Genomic DNA, 19,207 nt, shown 5'->3' on the forward strand with positions numbered 1-19,207 from the left:
AAAATAAAATAAAAAATAAAATAAAATCGTGGGATGCAATCGTCATTGCCAACAATCCCGATAACGAACAAATTTATCACCAGCTTTTTCTTTGTGGAACTTCCCATCCCGTGGGGCCCACCGTTACAACATTCCTATAAAAAAAGTCTTTAAATATTCAAATTCAAAATTTGAAAATTCGCACGTGACTTACACGCGCGGTGTATTTTAGCTAAAAGCCCCCATCAACAGCTTAACAATTGTCCGGAGCAAAAGCGCATTTTAGCCGTTTTCAACGGGCTTCTGACGACTGTCCAAAAAGTAAAGTAGCGAGCACCCAGTCCATTTCTTCCTCAGCTCTTTCAATTTTTGTCCATTCATCTTCTTTTTAATTCTTCAAAACAATTCTCAAATTCTCTTCCTTCTTCTGTTTTGCTGATTTTCTCTCGTTCTTACCTTCTTGTTTTTTGGGTTTTGTGTGCTTGATTTCGAGGGTTTTGCGAGGGAGGTGATTGTTTTTTTTGTTGATTTATTTGAGTGGTGTTTGAAGATGACGACCATGGAGAGTTTGATTGGGCTGGTGAATCGGATCCAGAGAGCTTGTACTATGCTCGGTGACTATGGCGGTGGTGATAACGCCTTTTCTTCTCTCTGGGAAGCCCTTCCCTCTGTTGCTGTTGTCGGTGGACAGGTTCTACTTCTCTTTCTCAATTTTCTCTTGATTTTCGTTTCTTCTTTTGTTACTTCTGTAGCAAGTGTTGGAAATTCTTGTCGGCGTTCGATGAACTATTGTCGAGGAGGAGTTTCGGCTTTAGTATTTCAAAGTGGAGTTAGGTTGCTGAAGAATTCGTTCGTGGCTAGGGTTTTAGGGAGATGGAATGAGTTTTTCACTAAAGAAAATGAATCACTTAAGATCGATTTCTCACTGTTTGTTTATTCCTCTCATGAACAGAGTTCTGGAAAATCTTCGGTTCTGGAAAGTATCGTTGGTCGCGATTTTCTTCCGAGAGGTTCAGGTGAGGCATTTGATCTTGGTTCACTTCGAATTGCTTAGTTTACTTGTTAATTTTCACTGCTTAATTGGTTACTTGTTCATAATTGCAGGGATAGTAACGCGGCGGCCATTAGTATTGCAGCTTCACAAGACAGAGGAGGGGTCGCAAGAGTATGCTGAGTTTCTTCACCTTCCCAAGAGGAGATTTACGGACTTTGGTATGTTGCCATTTCAATGTGTTCTTGCTTGTCTGCATATTTTTGTACACTTACGATTTTACTTCTTCTAAATTGCAAGTACTTTCCTAGTTGTTGTTCTTTGTCTGTTCTATCTTCTACTTGAATTCAACATTTCCTCTTGTTGTAACGTTCTACAGCTGCGGTCCGTAAAGAAATTCAGGACGAGACCGACAGAGTAACTGGGAGGACAAAACAGATATCCCCAGTTCCTATCCATCTTAGCATTTACTCACCAAATGGTATCTCCTTTTTGCCCGTTGGTTCTTTAATGAATGGCTCATTTACCATGGTTGTGGGAATTTGTTCGATCCTCGGTTGCCTGAACAATGTCAATTTTATATATATAATGGTCTTCTTGGTGATCCTTCTCTGCTTCAATTTGTTGGTGTTCATTGTTACTTTAGTAATAACCCATAATTTGTATTTGTATAATTTATAATGGTTTTTTTAATTTATAATGGTTTTTTTCTTCATTTGTTTGCCTTCTTTTATTGCTGTGTTCAATCTTAATGAACAACAAAGCTAATCTTTTTGGAAGTGATTAACCAGAATGGAATTTTCAGGACAATCTTAACACCTATTTACTTACTTTATACACCGACCGTTGTAAGGTTGATTGAGTACATTAATATTGAAATGTTCTAACTCTTGGTTTCTTTCGTTTTTCAGTTGTCAACCTAACTCTGATTGATTTACCTGGTTTGACAAAAGTTGCAGTAGGTATGTTTATATGTTATGCTGAAAAATATTTGGTTCAGCAGGATTTGTATATTTGTTGATAATAGATGTATTTTTTTCTCTTTAAATTAGAGGGACAGCCCGAAACTATTGTTCAAGACATTGAGGTCATGGTTCGAACTTATGTTGAGAAGGTAATGAGATTATATATTCCATTTCAGTAATAATTATTTTGTGATTAATGGTCAAGCCTTGCATCACATAAAGTTCTTTGGGTACTCAAGTTATGGTTCTTGCGTTCGCTTCGTTTCTGTTTACCTTTATAACAACTTCATAATTGCAATTATGAACACGTTGTGGTGCTTACCTTCTCGAATGTTAATTATGAGTGTGTTACATCAAATGTGATATTTGTTTTTTGCATGTTTTTTTTACAGCCTAACTGCATTATTCTTGCCATTTCTCCTGCCAATCAAGACATAGCCACTTCGGATGCTATAAAACTTGCCAGGGAAGTGGACCCATCCGGTATGCGCTGCTTGTATTTTCTTCCTTTTTCATCTCTCTCTCTCTCTCTTTTTGCACAATTGAAACGGTAAATTTTGTAGCTTTCCAAGTTTATGATCATGTTGTTGCTTGTGCAATTGAGTAGGGGAACGAACTTTTGGGGTGTTGACAAAGCTTGACTTGATGGACAAAGGAACTAATGCTTTGGATGTAAGTTTTAAAGCCTTGCTAAACTAATATTTAAAGCAACAAGATATGAGTTGTTAATGAGCTTATAAGTGTTACGGCCCAAGTCCACATCGGTTGGGGAGAAGAACGAAACATTCTTTATAAGGGTGTGGAAACCTCTCCCTAGCATACGTGTTTTAAAAACCTTGAGGGGAAGCCCGTAAGGGAAAGTCCAAAGAGGACAATATCTGCTAGCGGTGGACTTGGGTTGTTACAATAAGAATACTCAGAGATTCAATGTTGCATATATATATCCTTAGTTTTTAAATTAAAGGAGGAATTAAAGACATATATATTCTTTTTATTCCTAAAGGTTTTGGAAGGAAGATCATATCGACTGCAACACCCATGGGTTGGCATAGTGAACCGATCTCAAGCTGACATAAACAAAAATGTAGATATGATTATTGCTAGGCGTAAGGAGCGTGAGTACTTCGCGACTAGTTCTGACTATGGACACTTAGCAAGTAAAATGGGTTCAGAGTATCTCGCAAAGCTCTTGTCAAAGGTTTGGTTATAAGTTCCAATTTTATCGTCTTTTAATGAAATTTTTGTTATGCTAGAAAAGGCAATCATTGTTATCGTGCATTCTTGTTCTTGTAGCACTTGGAGTCTGTGATTAGAGCTCGCATACCCAGTATCACTTCTTTGATTAACAAAAGCATCGATGAACTTGAATCTGAGATGGATCATCTTGGCCGACCCATTGCTGTCGATGCTGGGGTGAGAAACATATTTGCTTTTGTTATAGATTGTGAAGTGCGTTCTGATCATTACCCTTTTACTTACCTACTTCATCTCAGGCTCAATTGTACACGATTTTGGAACTTTGCCGTGCTTTTGATCGGATTTTTAAGGAGCACCTGGAAGGAGGGTATAGTATATAGTGCTTTATAAATTTTTTATCTTCAGTTCTTTATGATTTTTCTTCTGAATATATAGAATGTAGGTACCATATTTATGAACAAACAAGGATTTCTTAATTTTCTCCCTCAAAGGAGAAGAAAGCTAGAGATTTAATAATTTTTGTTACTCTTCTAGGCGACCTGGAGGTGATCGTATCTATGGGGTTTTCGACCACCAGCTTCCTGCTGCTTTGAGAAAGCTTCCCTTCGATCGCCATCTTTCCATGCAGAATGTGAGAAAAATTGTCTCGGAGGCAGATGGTTATCAACCTCACTTGATTGCTCCCGAACAAGGTTACCGACGACTAATCGAGGGATCTCTGAATTATTTCAGGGGGCCAGCTGAGGCTTCTGTGGATGCTGTAAGTCGCTTCTTTTAGCTTCTCTTTTAATCGGACGTCATTATTAGTCTTTACGTTCTAGTCATTTTTGAGAGCCTCACATATGAAACTTCCATTTAGGTTCACTTTGTTTTAAAAGAACTTGTGAGGAAGTCCATTGGAGAAACACAGGTATATTATGAGACTATATATATATTTATATCTATATATCTATATATCTTTTTTTTTTAAATTTGTTCATGTTTTGATTTGGACTTTTAGGAATTAAAACGCTTTCCCACTTTACAAGCTGAGATAGCTGCTGCTTCAAATGAGGCCTTGGAAAGATTTCGCGACGAGAGTAAGAAGACGGTGATACGTCTCGTTGACATGGAATCTTCCTACTTGACTGTGGATTTCTTTCGAAGACTTCCTCAGGAGATAGAGAAAGCCGGAGGCCCGGGTGCTGCTGCTGCCACTGCCCCGGCAGGGGATCGATACGCAGAGGGTCATTTTCGGCGGATAGGATCAAACGTTTCCTCTTATGTGGGAATGGTATCAGACACTTTAAGAAATACTATCCCCAAAGCAGTGGTTTATTGCCAAGTCAAGGAAGCCAAGCAGTCGTTGCTTAATCATTTCTACATGCTCTTAGGGAAAAAAGAGGTAAATGTTTATTGTTCTCTATTTCTTGCCTATTTTTCTGTATGACCTGGGGCAACACCTAATTATGCTTATTTTCTCAAACGTTCGCCAGTCGTCGGTAGAATTCATGTTGCTGTTATTGAGCTATGTCGAGGTCTCGACATGTAATTTTAACTGTTATTTGTTGACCTATGCTCGTTCTTCCTAATTAAATGGGGGGGGGGGGGGGGGGGGGGAATTCAAACCTTTGCTGGTTGTCTGTACAATTTATGTTGTTACTGTTGAGCTATGTCGAGGTTGACATGTAATTTTAACTCATATGTGTTGAGCTATGCTCGATCTTACTAATTAACGTTTGTTCGGGAAGTTTGGGAAGCAAGGCCTTCGAATTCGGGATTTTCTTCCTTTTTCTTGTCCTCGGATTCACTCGAGTGACTCGTGATTTTTAGTTATTAGCTAGGATTTGGCAAGATTTTTAGAAATCATTTATTTGTTTTTCCATTCAGGCCAAGCAGCTTTCTCAATTACTGGATGAAGACCCTGCACTAATGGAGAGAAGGCAGCAATGTTCAAAGAGGCTTGAGCTCTACAAGGCAGCCAGGGACGAGATCGATTCAGTGTCGTGGGCACGTTGACGCCGATGAGATATATCAGACGCCTTGTATGATATATATATATTAACTGAATTTGTTGGATTTATTACTATTCTTTTGTAGTCATCATCTTATTATGATGTATTTTTCGTTACTGTGATGTGAAGTCTGAACAATGGGATTAGATACTTGGTTGATGGTTGTATTGATCTTGCATCTCTTAGTGTAATATATTTTTTTATTGGCCTTCCAAGTTTCTGTGGATTGAACATATATATATTTTTTTGTATTTTAATCTTTAAATTATCCGTCAATCCAACTACAAATCAAGCAACATAAATGATAGGTTAACTTATAAAAAGTTATTAGGATATATTCCTTTCTGTATAAGTCTTCTTTTTATAAATATAAATTTATTTGATTTTTTTTACTTGAAATTTGTTATTATTGTTTAATTAATTTTAATCAAAATTGACTATATGGATATTTGTTGATTAAAAGGTCAGCTCCCATAGTGTGATGTGTGTACAAGGCCGAGGAACGAATTTACCACCGTATGGTTAACCGGCGATTACTAGCGATTTCGGCTTTATGTAGGTGAGTTGCAGCCTACAATCTGAACTGAGGACGGGTTTTTGGAGTTAGCTCACCCTCGCGGGATCACTACCCTTTGCCCCGGCCATTATAGCACGTGTGTCGCCCAGGGCATAAGGGGCATGATGACTTGACGTCATCCTCACCTTCCTCCGGCTTATCACCGGCAGTCTACTCAAGATTCTAACCTCAACCGTTGGTATTTTAACAACCAATAGTTATGAAATGGTATTCAATAATTTTTTTTTGCCATGTTAACAAACTACAAAATACTTAGAAGATAAAATGGATGAGAAAAAACCTTTCATTTATTTTTAGGGAAAATAAAACATTTGAATTTATAATCAAATTCTAATTTTTTTTTTTTAAAAAGGTTTCTGTTTTAAATTATTTATTTAAATTTTCAAAATTAACCTAATTTTTAAAAAACATAAGAAAATAGCAGTTAATAGAACAAAGAAATATGTGAATGTAAAAAATCAAATAATTATCAAACATCACTTAATATTATATAATTATACATTAAAATTAGTTGTTATATGGTACATTAAAATCGTTGGGAGCTCCCACCTTAAACATTGCACTAGTGTTTTGAAGACCCAAAGCTACTAATTATGTGTGATATTCCGCTACCCATTCGGAGTACACAATCAAGTAGGACGACACAACGACCATTACCTGCCCCTCACGATGTCGGGGAGATATCATGGACATCGATCTTGTAATTTAAAGTCGTCGTAGTAGCTATATTTATGTGCAATTCTACTTTCTTTTTATCAGCACTTCCTGGGGGAGTAATTCTGTTAGAGTTGCCAACATGTTCCTATTTATCATTTCTTATTGTTGAACATGAGATCGTTGATTCTGTTAATCCCAATATCGGATATCGGTTCAATAGGTCGATCTTCTTCTTCTGAAAAAGTAGAGATAGATGGTTCTTTACTGAATTCATCTGGAGAAAATAAAAACTTGATTTCAGAAATCTTGTGACTGAAGAAGCTACAAACAAAAAACCAGATCATGATTTTCATATAAAATAACGAAAATGGTGAGACTATACACTTTGCAATGTATTTATCTATTAAAGCTTGAATTTCCTTGGCTTTTTGTGGGGATACTTCAATCCCCATCTTTTCTATTTTTCATTGTCGATCGATGTAAGTAAGTTTCTTATCGATATATACACAGAACCAATGCCCTGATTCAGTTCTAATTCATGAGACTAAAAGAGCAGATTTTGGTACTCTTTTCATCGAGTCTCTTCGGAGATTTGAGGGAGATAGAATGGATAGTTGTTGATGTCATCCGACGGTCTGGAGGACTTTTGATTATGTGGGTGAATCTAAATTGGCAGTTTCAGAACATATAAAAGGAGGTTATACCATCGCTGTTAAATTTTCTACTCGGTGTAAACAAATGTCTATGGGGCTAATGATTATAGAGAAAACATGGTTGTATTGGAGGTGCTTTTAATATTACTCAATGAACAAGCGAAAGATCCCCTTTGGGTAGTTAAACAAAGGGCATGAGGAAGTTTAACAAGTTGGTTAAAGATCTTGGTCTTATGGAAATACCTCCTTCTAATGGAAGTTTACTTAGTCACAGGTAGGTCATGATTCCTCCAGCTCTGCTTGATCGATTCTTTGTCTCTAAGGAATGTGATCTTTTTTTTTTTTTTTTTTTTTTTTGATAATTCTAGAGTTTTCAAGACAATGCTGGTTGAAGTTGTTCTCGGTTTTCCATATTCAATGGGTGTGATCCAATTCCTTCAAGGATACATTCTTCATTGGCTAAATAGGGTCGTCTTTGGTTTCTAAATCGAAGTTGTTCTGGTCCATCACGGTTAAAGCTCTTCACCCAAAATTATGGTCTGAAAGGGAATCAAAGGTTCTTTTTTTTCTTCAGCTCGTCTCTGTATTCTTCCTAGTGTTCAGCAGATTATTCTGTTCAGGGTTTATCTATTAATTGGAATATTTTTATTTTTCTGTTGCTTTTATTTGTTTTATTGTTTTTCAGTTTTTTCTCCATGCTTTTGTAGAGTTTGTAATTTGGAGTTTTTTAGTCTCTTTTTATTAAACCAATGAAAAGTTTTGTTTCCTTTTCTCTAGATTCGACTTGAAGTTAAGAATCTTCCAGTAATTCATGGTTTAAAAAGGCAGGGGTAAAGAAAAAGAAGCATAAAATACCTTCTTTTTTTCTTTTGCCCACTGCAGTTTATTATTTTTAACCTTACCATTTCAATTTTATCACATTAAATCATTAGTAATGCACTGAATACCTGAATTTCAATTCCATCTAACTAAAACTCCAAACTTCATAGATTATTATTGAGGAAGAAGTAAGGATCTCAGCAATTAGACTCAAAAACTTCAATAATAATGAACTCATGCATCATTTCAAACTCTCAAAAAGGTTGAGACCAATGTAAGAGAGAAAAATGAACATAAGTTAAAGCATCTAATCAAAGGAGGGCAAACAAAGTAAACGGAATAAAGGAAACTAAGCTTACCAAACATTATATTGAAGGAAGTTGGCGGTGGAGTGGACATAAAGTTGAGACCAATGTAAAATAGCCATGCTAATGCTATAGAAACCATGACATAGGCAGGCACCGCCAGAGCCCAGTACCTACGCAGAAATCATTGCCCATTTTATTCACCCAACCAAACAATCATTTTACTACAACGTTTTTACTGCCAGGAAACACAAGTAAGGACTGTAAGAGTAATATTAGATATGACATCGCATTCGCTAGACATGGAGCCGTATATGCATGAACTTGTTTATTCACCAAAACAGGAATCTGTTTATACCAATTTCCCATTATTATACATTTAACCACATAAATTTTCTAAGGACATATTGTAATCTTTCACAGTACTTCATAATTATTTTTACTTCATAATAGTTGACAAAAGATCGATATGGACAATTTTTTTTTTTTTTTTTTAAAGAAATCCTTAAGAAAACTAGAATTTTTGAGTTGTGGGATGAAAGTTCGGTGGCTGTTTTGAAGAGATTTTGTGGGAAGTTCTCCATCTCAATCTGGTGAGTTTATGCTAGATTTTGGGAGCTTACGCCCTCCCTCCAACCATGTTCAAGAGGAGGTTTGGAGAGAAATTTAAGATCCTTCTGGAGTAACAGGTTGGTGTATTAGAGCTGGTTCGGTTTCATGAGATTGACCTTTAAGAAAATCTATAGGTGGAGTGTGCACTGTGAGTTTCAGAATAGGGGGATTCAATAAGTTGATTGAAGAGCAAAGTCTGATTGAGAAAACTCCTATCAATAGCGGTGCACTAGAGGCAAATAAATTTCAGGAGATTGTCCTTGACAAATCTTTAGGTTAAATGGAGTTATTCATGAAGCATACAACTTAGACCTCGATGCAGTTTTAATTTAACTAAGAAGGATGACTTCCTACGACTCCATACTCGTAGAATAATTTCAGTTAATGCTTATTTTGTTCAAACAATGTAGCCCTTAAGGGAAGGCAAAATAGTGCCGTTCATAGCCATGAGTCTGTAACTAAATATTGCTGACCTGCTAGGATAGTAGAAGATTCCAACGGAATGCAGCCAAGAGTCTGGAACATATGCCCAGATCAAGTATACACCTGTTCACAAGAAACTCAGAAATTTATGCTCAAATAATTCTTCAGAGGTAATAAATTAAAGGAAAAATGATTCAATATTCCAATACTGTTCTGTAATTAATTGGATCCCAACTGTTTTTGAAACATTCCATTGTTAAACTACATAATCAAAGCTCCCTAACGGAAAGCAAACACATGTAGTGACTCAACAGGCATGTACATGAAGCGAACCTGTAGCAACCACTGTTGTGATGGAACCCACAAACCCGTAAACTTCTGAAGGTTTGGGGCCATGTTCTCCCGATAGCCCAAACCCAGGCGCTTTGTCATCTCTGTCCAAGGAGATCAAAGTTCTTCGTTTCTTTGACAGACTGAGTATTCTTCTAGGGCTACTAACAGAATGGAGATCTTCCATATGTCAAACTTCTCAGCCCGGATATATATTCGGTAGTTCGAATTCTAAACTATCCCAATCCAAATTTCTCAATGTAGACTTCTTCTCAGCTAATCTTCAATTAGTTTCCTGCACTTGCATAAATTGTATTTTGACTGTGTATAATTTTTTCATAAAAATATAAATCAGATAAAAGATGTGCCAAAATTTTAGGGGCCAAATAGTTCAATTCAAACAGGAAGTGAAGACAACAGTTGATGATCAAACATCTGGACGTAGCTTTGCAGTTGAAAAAAAAATCATAAAATGGAGATTCTGAACTTTTCATCGACATCAATTTCCTAGACATAACAGGTGAAATCTTAGTCAAGTTATTCCTTGTTTGGAGCATCAACGATAGTCCCCATGACACTTTTTTAAAGCCAAACAAAAATATGTCGGAACCGGTAGAACTCAACAAGTAGAGAGCTGGAAAAAAACAAGTGATCAGATTTTTCATGTTTGCTGTGAAAGCAAAAGAACGCGATAACACATATTCCGTTAATCTAAACATTCTATCAGAATCATCATTGATATTTTTCTCCCTGAGTTGATCGCGAAGACAGATGATTTCTAAGAGTTCAATAACTAAATTCCAATTTCTAAAGAATTTATCACGGAGATAATATAAAATTATAATTTACAAGCAAGTTGCACAAATATTCACAATGTTAGCACTACTATCAACGAAGATGAGAAAGAAAAAAATGAAAAATTAAAATCACCGACGCCGTTAGCCAAAGGAAATGCGATCACGAACTTAAAGACATCGCAGTTCATTCTTGAGTGTTTAAAGTTCGATGGCCTGGAAAATGACAGCAATAGATTTTCTCAAGCGAGTTACTCAAATCAAACCCATCGCAAAAGAATGACAAAGATAAAGATTGTCTCGAGATCAAAATTTTCTATTCTCCACTCGTTTTCAGTAATTCAGACGGCAAATACAGCGCGATACATGCTTGGATCCAAGCGGAAACAGCAAATCGGCAAATCGGCAAAATGTAACGACCAATTCAATCGAAAATTTGGAAAAAAATACAGAAATCAAACGAGAGTAATGCAACTGAAATTCTTTTGATACGAAAACAAGAAATCGAAATTCTTACCATCGAGAGAAGTGATCGCGCGCGAGAGAGGAGGAATATCGCAGGAGGAAGAGAGGGGATTGACTGTGCCAAAGCCACTGAAAGCTTTTTTCTTTTTTCATATTCATTTTTTATTTTTCTTTTCACATTTAAACATTTCATCCCTTCATTATACATCTAATTTATTATTATTTTTAAAATAATGTATTTCACATCTAATAGCTTTCATCATATACACTTAATATTCTTCGTCTCCACGTCCTATTTAATTAATCTACAAAATTATATATATATATATATATATATATATATATATATATATATATATATATATATATATATAGGGGGACAAGACGGGAATAAGGTGGGGTCGGGTTGGGGATGGAGAAGAAAAATGTAATTTGTGTCACAAGTCGAAAAATTTCTCTCCGCTCGCTCCCCAAATCTCCATTAAAATGAAAATTTTCACCCGAGTTAAATGAAACATCTCTAAATATATTTTGTGAGATCTCACGTCGTTTCGAGAGGGAACAAAACGTTGCTTATAATGGTGTGAAAACCTTTCCCTGACTGACACATTTTCAAATCTCAAAGAAAAGCTTAAAAAAGACAATATCTGCTAGCGGTGGACTCTAAGCCCTCGGAATGTGGTGTATATGTATATGTGTGTATATATATATATATATATATATATATATATATATATATATATATATACACACACACACGACATAGGACACAACTTTAAGAGCGTGAAAATGATATTAATATAAATATCCACGAGTATGTGTTACCTAGAGTAACAAAAAGATGAGACTAGAGGGTTGTGTCAAAAGAGACCTTAAGATGGATTTAGAGGGACTCATGCATATTATATGTTCATAAGCATAGGGTTACTTCCCTTAAAGATGATGAGTGCGGACACGCACTGTACGATGAGCGCGAATGCACACAAATGAGGGTGTTTATGAGGCACATAACACTATGGGTTCCGCTGACCTCCGGACGTCGCTACAGATTAGCTTGATTAGAGGGTCCAGGGGGTGTGCGAGCGCCCTGGGATTCACACTCGTAAGATGATTATATTGTCCGAGACTGGAGTCCACCCCTAAGATGATTATATATATATATATATATATATATATATATATATATATATAGCTTTAAAATATTTAATTACCTACGAAATATAATGTACAAAACATATCTCTATCAAATCTTTACGAAATATCTACTACATATCTCGATCTTTACGAAATATCTACTACAAGGCTTTAAATCCCAACAGAAGAAGCTCTCGATCTTTTCTTGTAAATAGGCATCATGCTCCATAAAACAAAACCTATCCTCACCCCGCCTTGTGGACATATCTACGACCGACACAACCCATATCGATTTCGAATACTAAAACAACCTAATCTAATAATATTTGGGTTGAGACAGTTCGGGTCAAATTTTCTTGAAACTAACCACCTTGACACGACTCAATTCAATTCGGTTTGGCTGCTTTCACCAATATTTGGTAAGCTATATCTTTCGTAAGGTCGACCATTCAATACTCAATATCTATAAAATTTAGACTTTGGGAGAAATAATAAAATAAAATAAAAATAAATAAAAATGTTGAGCTGGTCCAACTAAAAAGGTTTGAAATTGATATTAAATTAAAAAACGGAATAAAATTTTATAATTAAATTTACATTTATTTTAACAATTAATTTCCTCATAGTCAAAACTATATTTAAATGCGATCCAATCGCCCCTTACAATTTACTCAAAAGAAGATAATAAAGGAAGACCATAGCCGTTGCAATTACGCGACCCTTAAAAAAAAAAAAATAATAATAATAATATAATAAGGTAGTGAAATGACATAAATACCCTCCACCGACCGTAACGCTCATTCTGAGGCAAAATTTACGTGCCAATTCTTACGGTCAATCCCTTCTCTATTTAAACCACCCACTCGTCCTCCGTTTGTTTCCGCGTTTTCCCTCGTCTTCTTCAGATCTCTTTCTCTCTCTCGATCTTTGGCGCGCTCCGTTTTCAACTGTAAGAATCAGAATCTTGCTCTCTTCTTTTTCGCCTCATATCTTTGTTAATTGCGTTACTTGTTGTTTGATCTCTGCATTGTCTTCTGTTTCCGCTTGAATTTTGTTGCGTTTCTTTGTTGATTTGCTTGGTTTTGCTGCTACCGTTTGGATCCAGCCTTGTTTTTCTTCTGGTCTTGTGAAATCGTGTGGAGAATCGAGAAATCTTAGCTTTTGAGGCTTTTCTTGTGCTGTGTGGTTTTAAATTAGTTAGTTTCTTTTTCTTTCTTTTTTTTTTTTTTTTTTTTTCATTCTCTTAGATCTGTCTTTGAATTTATTTACCGCCACTTTTCTGGTAGGCTAAGAATGGAAAAATTGAGAATGAACTGCGAAGTCTTTACTTATGGCTTGCATGTTCTTTCGCCTGTTTGTTCTGTAAATGATGCTTATTGGCAGTACTAATTGTGTTATGAATGTTTAACAGTTGTGCATGTTTTTATTTCTGGATCCTAAATGCTGAGCTTATGTTTTTCGTGGTGTTTTCTTTGTTGAAATAAATTACTAAGGCCAGGCATGTCGGATCTGCGAAAAATCGATGAAAGCAAATATTTATATTAATGTTTTGAAGACTTAAGTTTTTGTTTTTTCTCCTCTTCTTTTCTATGTTCGAGAATTTAGAGGATATATAGACTAAGAAGATTTGATTGCATGTATCATTTAAGTTTTAACATGTTATGCTTTCAGCCTAATGTTCTTCCATGTTTATCTTGCCTGTCTCTCCTCCTTGCTTTAGTGCTGAAACCTGGTTTTGACATACATTTATCTGGCTTCATGTAGTTAGTCACTTCATTTTTAAATCAGTGTGATGGGGACTGTCGTTGATGCTGCTCCAATGAAGGTATAATTTGACTACGTTTTTACTTCCTATATTGAGAAAATTTATGCCAATTGAACTGATCAGAATCTCCATTTATGATTTTTCTGGAGTTATGTGGGGATGGTTGTCTTTGCTTCCTTCTTGGATGAACTATTTGACCTGAAATTTCAGAAAAGTTTGTTCTGATCTACGTGGTTCAAATGAAATTGCAGGCAACTAATGGAAGCTTAGCTGAGAAGAAGAAGCCTACAGTTGTCTTTGTTTTGGGTAAGTATACTTTTCAAAGATTAAATGCATTCGTAGGTGCTTCCTTTCTACCCTCCTTATGAGAAGAACTTCCATTTATTTTTTTATGCTACATTTTGTTTTGGGTTCTAAGTGGTAGTTGGATTTTCTAATTACCAGGTGGGCCAGGTAGTGGCAAGGGTACTCAATGTTCAAATATCATTGAAAACTTTGGGTATACTCATCTTAGTGCTGGTGATCTTCTTCGGGCAGAGATCAAATCTGGTTCAGAGAATGGGTATGATATATGTCCTCGTACATATGTTTCCAAACTTAAATAAGCATTCATTCATTCCTTATTTGTTTATTCATGCATAGTTGCCAAAGGTTAAAAATTCCATGCTTTTGGTGTCTCATTGCTTAAATTGAAGGAAATTCTGAATTTACTGTGAATTCCTATTTGTGCTAGATGTCAGGAATGCAAATTACATATTGTCTACTGATCCTACCATTTGACTTTCTCAGGACGATGATTCAAAACATGATTAAAGAAGGGAAGATTGTTCCTTCAGAGGTCACAATAAAGCTCCTTCAACGAGCAATGGAGGAAAGTCATAATGACAAATTTCTCATTGATGGATTCCCTCGTAATGAGGAAAATCGTGCTGCATTTGAAGCTGTTGTAAGCCATTTTCCTCTTTTCTCTGAGCATGGTTCTTTTAAAATCAAATTCCATTCTATACAATTGATTGTTGAGGTTGTTGTACAATCCAAGCTAGTAGTTCCATTTCACTTGACACAACAGTATATTTCATTGATGTTTTGCAGACAGGCATTGAACCATCTGTTGTCCTGTTCTTTGATTGTCATGAGAAAGAGATGGAGAGGCGCCTGCTGAGTAGGAATGAGGTTTGAAGGGATTCATTTCTCTTGTATTTACATTTTTTCTTTGAAATTTTAATTTGACGTTAAGAATTTCCTTTATGGATATGATTCAGGGAAGAGTGGATGACAACATTGAAACAATTAGGAAGCGGTTTAGGGTTTTCTTGGAGTCGAGCATTCCTGTGATTGAGTACTATGAATCCAAAGGAAAAGTTCGGAAGGTTCTGATTCTTTCTCTTCAAACGTCAGTACTTTTTGGTCTATTTTTATTTTAAATTTTGAATCATGTTCTACTCTTCTTAGATTGATGCTGCGAGGCCTATTGAGGAGGTTTTTGAATCGGTTAAAGTTGTTTTTACTCCAAAAAATGAAAAGGTAAGTTTTGATGATATGCTATGTGTATATTTTTTTTCATTAACACGTCTTGCAATTGCTTGATAGAGAAGCTGAAACTCAGCGTTAGTTAGGCTGATGAGAAAAGTCATCAAATTTGGAGGGCTTGGGATTCCTATATAGTTCTGCTTCTTATTGGCATCAGAAAGAGATGCCAACAGAGTTTGTTGTGATTGTAGCCAAATTCCAAAATCTGAACCATGCTTGAGAACCAAACTCACACCGAGGATCTGTTTATTTGTAGGGAATTTGAATGTCCAACATCTTTTCATGCTGGTATTTAGATGCCGGGCAATTTGGAAGCCCAATATCCTTCTCATAGTCGTGTTTGTTTTTTAACTGGGAAATTCCAATAAATGTTTTGTAATACAAATTAGATGAATTTTGCATCCCAAGACTAAAAATTTAAATGTTGAACTTTTGCGGCACTGAATCTTTACGCATAAGACTGTTGCCTTCCGACCTTTTGTGGCCCTGAATCACCCTTGTTTTCTTTTTTGCTACAGTCTTGTTATGCGTAATACATTCTGGCATTCAATTCCTCATTACTGTTTCTAATATTGCTGTGCTTTGCCTTGTTGCAGGCTAACTGAAGATCAACTACCCAGTAGTTTTGCATTAATATCTGCTTTAAAGTAAGCCTCATCACAAACTTTGCTGATTGGCTTTTCTGGATGATAGGTTCTTTGAAAAAAAATTAAAGAAAAAAAAAACTCTTGGCCTGTAGAACATTTAGGTTAGGTGATAATAAGATTCGTGACTGTTATCTAATAAATCAACTATGTCTAATGAGCTCTAGGATTTCAATTTCGAATCATACTTGATAGACTAATGTTGTTATTTAAGGAAGAATATATTTGACTTTATGATTGCAATTTATAAAGCTGCATAAGTAGCATTTCCCCATTTTTTAAACCTTCGTGGCTGCTTCAATTCCATGTTTCTAATTTTTGTTTTGTTTTTTATTCTATTGGTAGGTATTGATTTTGGTGGCTGTGTCAGAGTTGGATGTTTAGGTTCTATTCTATACAAGGAGTTAACCATATATTCTTATTATTGTTACTGTACTTTGTTACTAAGATTTGTAATAATAGTAAGTAGCAGGTTTCTTTGCATCTTACATAAAAGAAAAAAGAAAAAAAAAAAAAAGGTCTATGTCTCTATATTCTTATTGAGATTGTATCCATTGATTTAAATAATAAAGGCAAGTCTTGATTCTCTACTATTGATCTTTTATTAGCATTGTCTCTTCCCTTCAATGCATTGATCCACCCCATCCCCATCCCCATCTACACAGCCTTCAGCCATTTTTTGGCATCTAAAACTAAAAGCAGCCTCATTATATAACTTTTGACAGCTTCTTACACATAATACAGACAAGGATTCGCCGACAGACAAGGATTCGCCGGTAGATCATTGTAATGCTCATCTCAATTGAAGGGGAGAAAAGAAATGATCCATCCACAGCTTAACTGTAAGAGCTTCAATTTTTTACACCTTAAAATGCATGGAAATTTTGAATGATAGCTAGTCCAACTGATGTTTTTAATATATTTGACATTTTCTTAAAAATATTATCAACTTTGCATACAAAATGCAAAATTCTTGTACTTCTAATAGACACCGGTCCAAATAGACTAAATCTTACCAACCTCTACTTTTTTTATATTTAGAGATCTATTAGATATAAGTGGGTAAATAGATGAGTTTAAAGAGACCTTAGAAAGACTACAAAGGCATTCCAAACCGACTACAAGACTAGGACTATAATACAAGTCATGAGTGATAGTGAAGCCAAGTCAGATCAATTTTTGATGTAGAAAGTTCAAAAACTATCTATCTTCTAGCAAACAACTAAGATTTACCTCGCAATTTGGAGAGCAATTTGTATAGATAGAAAAGTTGAGACATTCATGGTTGTTATTAGATGGATATGATAGGTTAAACGAATAAGATACCATTGTCCTTAATGGCATCAATGACAATCTCAATTTTGCCTTCAATTTTTGCACTCTTTGGAGGGTCGTAAGAGATTACAAATACATCAGCTTCTTTACATCTCTCAGCAATTAGGTTCCCAATAATCCGACACGCATTGTCATCAGTGGGCGATGGCAATGAATACCTTAAATCCTTGCAATTGGTGCTTGCTGCCGACACCACTTTGCTTGTTCCTCGATGCATCACTTTGGCATGTATGAACCTCCTTGAAAAGTATACATCCAAAACAAATGGTCTCATGTACATATCTGTTCTTTGCTTCCATGATTTCCTGTTCGGTCTTTTTGAAGTTTCTCCTCTAGATCTTCGTGTCCAGGCTGCTTGAATGATAGAATTCTACAAAATGAAAACACGTCGAAACCTTAGATAAAATGTTCTACTCTTACGAAGTACGACATTGTCCTCCAACATGTGGTTTCTAGACATTTATTCGTAAAGATATCCGCCTTTCAAAGGATCAAATTGTATGATATTGTCCACTTTGAGCATAAGCTCTCGTGACTTTGATTTTTGTTTCCCTAAATGGCTTCGTACCAATGAAAATGTTTTCCTTACTGATAAATTCATGATCAACTCCTTAATTAGTCAACATGAGACTCTCTCCCACAATCCTCAACACGAATAACCTACTCTCCTAAAAGATAAACCGATCAGGAATCCACAAACACGAATGATTAAGGCTGAAAAAGAATTATAGTTTCCGTTATTCCACTTTTTCACTCCGTCCATTGCTTTTGCTCATTTCAGTGCCCATAATTCTACTCTATTGGGCTAGAAAACATCTCATCCTATATTGAAAACCCCCTTTTCAATTATAAAAACAACAATCTACTATCGTTTCTTCATCATAGATTGAGATCTTCTTCTATGAATTTAATGCATAAATAGATTAAATAGATAGAATAATAGTAAATAGTATCTTTTTAGCCGATCTCTATCTCATTCATTAAGCATTTCTTGAGATTTCAGGAGCAACTGTGGAAGGTGGAAGCTTGGAATCAAACTTTGGGTGTTCTAAAAGCTTAGGGAGAACAACCCAGATTCCAACTCCTTAACTAACTCTCAACTATTCATTACAGTTTCGACTAGACATTCCGTCGAACACCTTGGCTGCAAAATCCCAAACGCCATCCCTCTCAAAAAGAAGTGGGAAGGATTCGAATGCTATTTCATTCAATTTCAGTCCCTCATCAAAACAAGACTAACAACTTCACAATTTTTTCGCGATGGGTATCGTAGAATTTCCATCATTCTTCGAAATCGAGATTTTATTTTTATGAGATAATTTTTTTTTTTTTTTTTGTCTTTGCAGAAAGAAACAGGGGTAAAGAAGAGAAAACGTACTCTATTGTGCGTTGAAGGAGAAGGAGGTTTAATGGCGATTGAGAGATTGGAAAACGAAGAAGGCCATGAAAGAGAAGTAGTAGGTTTTTGAATGAAACCTGAAAGTAATGTGGCGGAGGGTGGATGAAGTGAAGCTGACCACGACGGCGACCCGGGAATTGATGAGCTTAACGTTCCCATACTCCCAGTTCGGCCTCCAGGATTCGCTTCAGCTTCAACTTCCACTGGTATGTCTCCTCCTCTAATAGAATCTCTTGATTTTACTCTTTTTTAAACTTATGTCTATATAGTTGCATTCTCTCTCTAAAAGAAATATTGGGTAAACTATATGCTAAATAGTTAGGGTAAAATTTGACCTTTTTAACCTTGCAAAGTTTCAATTCTATCTAACGCCTTATCTCCAAAAAAAAAAAAAAAAAAAAAAAAAAAAAATTGAACTTCTGAAAAAATTGGTTTTAAAATTAAAACTTTATAATATTAGGAGTAGATATGAAATTACTGCATATGAAGAGGGTTTTGATATAATTAAATTGTTTAAATTAATAAATAAAAAAAAAAAACTCATCATTTCAATAGTATCTTTTAATTTAAAAAATTGTTTGAAAGGGTTAAATTTTTACATTTTATTAATACCCTGCCCATTAATGGAACTTTTAGAAA

The 19,207-nt window shown here is 35.5% G+C and overlaps 4 protein-coding genes across 6 annotated transcripts; 2 read left to right on the top strand and 2 right to left on the bottom strand.

Moving 5' to 3' along the window:
* Positions 1-322: 322 nt before the first annotated feature.
* DL1D (DYNAMIN-like 1D) lies at positions 323-5,341 on the top strand. The gene is made up of 15 exons (XM_023684148.2): positions 323-670; positions 932-995; positions 1,084-1,191; positions 1,350-1,451; positions 1,882-1,932; positions 2,023-2,084; positions 2,328-2,418; positions 2,543-2,607; positions 2,939-3,133; positions 3,229-3,348; positions 3,429-3,499; positions 3,667-3,892; positions 3,992-4,042; positions 4,133-4,516; positions 5,002-5,341. The coding sequence occupies exons 1-15, from the start codon at positions 530-532 to the stop codon at positions 5,128-5,130; spliced, it is 1,860 nt and encodes a 619-aa protein (XP_023539916.1). The 5' UTR covers positions 323-529; the 3' UTR covers positions 5,131-5,341.
* Positions 5,342-6,169: 828 nt separating this feature from the next.
* On the bottom strand, positions 6,170-10,931 carry LOC111799668 (Phosphatidylinositol N-acetylglucosaminyltransferase, GPI19/PIG-P subunit). 3 transcript variants are annotated; one of them, XM_087125923.1, is made up of 6 exons: positions 10,814-10,925; positions 10,437-10,512; positions 9,506-9,797; positions 9,223-9,295; positions 8,192-8,310; positions 6,170-6,634 (listed from the first exon to the last, which is right to left on the bottom strand). In XM_087125923.1, exons 3-6 carry the CDS (start codon positions 9,687-9,689, stop codon positions 6,513-6,515), a joined length of 498 nt encoding a protein of 165 aa, XP_086982049.1. In that variant the 5' UTR covers positions 9,690-9,797; positions 10,437-10,512; positions 10,814-10,925; the 3' UTR covers positions 6,170-6,512. The 3 variants fall into 3 exon arrangements, with proteins under 3 accessions (XP_086982049.1, XP_086982047.1, XP_086982048.1); XM_087125921.1 differs by lacking the exon at positions 10,437-10,512 and having other exon boundaries at positions 10,814-10,931; XM_087125922.1 differs by lacking the exons at positions 10,437-10,512; positions 10,814-10,925 and having other exon boundaries at positions 9,506-10,421.
* A 1,770-nt stretch (positions 10,932-12,701) lies between these two features.
* Positions 12,702-16,424, top strand: LOC111801185 (UMP-CMP kinase 3). The gene is made up of 10 exons (XM_023685187.2): positions 12,702-12,844; positions 13,660-13,720; positions 13,912-13,966; positions 14,105-14,222; positions 14,450-14,606; positions 14,753-14,833; positions 14,923-15,030; positions 15,113-15,184; positions 15,787-15,837; positions 16,180-16,424. Exons 2-9 carry the CDS (start codon positions 13,688-13,690, stop codon positions 15,793-15,795), a joined length of 633 nt encoding a protein of 210 aa, XP_023540955.1. The 5' UTR covers positions 12,702-12,844; positions 13,660-13,687; the 3' UTR covers positions 15,796-15,837; positions 16,180-16,424.
* Positions 16,425-16,985: 561 nt separating this feature from the next.
* Positions 16,986-18,727, bottom strand: LOC111801186 (uncharacterized). Its single transcript, XM_023685188.2, has 2 exons — positions 18,548-18,727; positions 16,986-17,539 (listed from the first exon to the last, which is right to left on the bottom strand). The coding sequence occupies exons 1-2, from the start codon at positions 18,725-18,727 to the stop codon at positions 17,144-17,146; spliced, it is 576 nt and encodes a 191-aa protein (XP_023540956.2). The 3' UTR covers positions 16,986-17,143.
* Positions 18,728-19,207: the final 480 nt, after the last annotated feature.

The sequence above is a fragment of the Cucurbita pepo genome, chromosome 8 (assembly GCF_057944985.1).
Source record: "Cucurbita pepo subsp. pepo isolate OVF chromosome 8, ASM5794498v1, whole genome shotgun sequence".
NCBI classification, from domain to species: domain Eukaryota; kingdom Viridiplantae; phylum Streptophyta; class Magnoliopsida; order Cucurbitales; family Cucurbitaceae; genus Cucurbita; species Cucurbita pepo.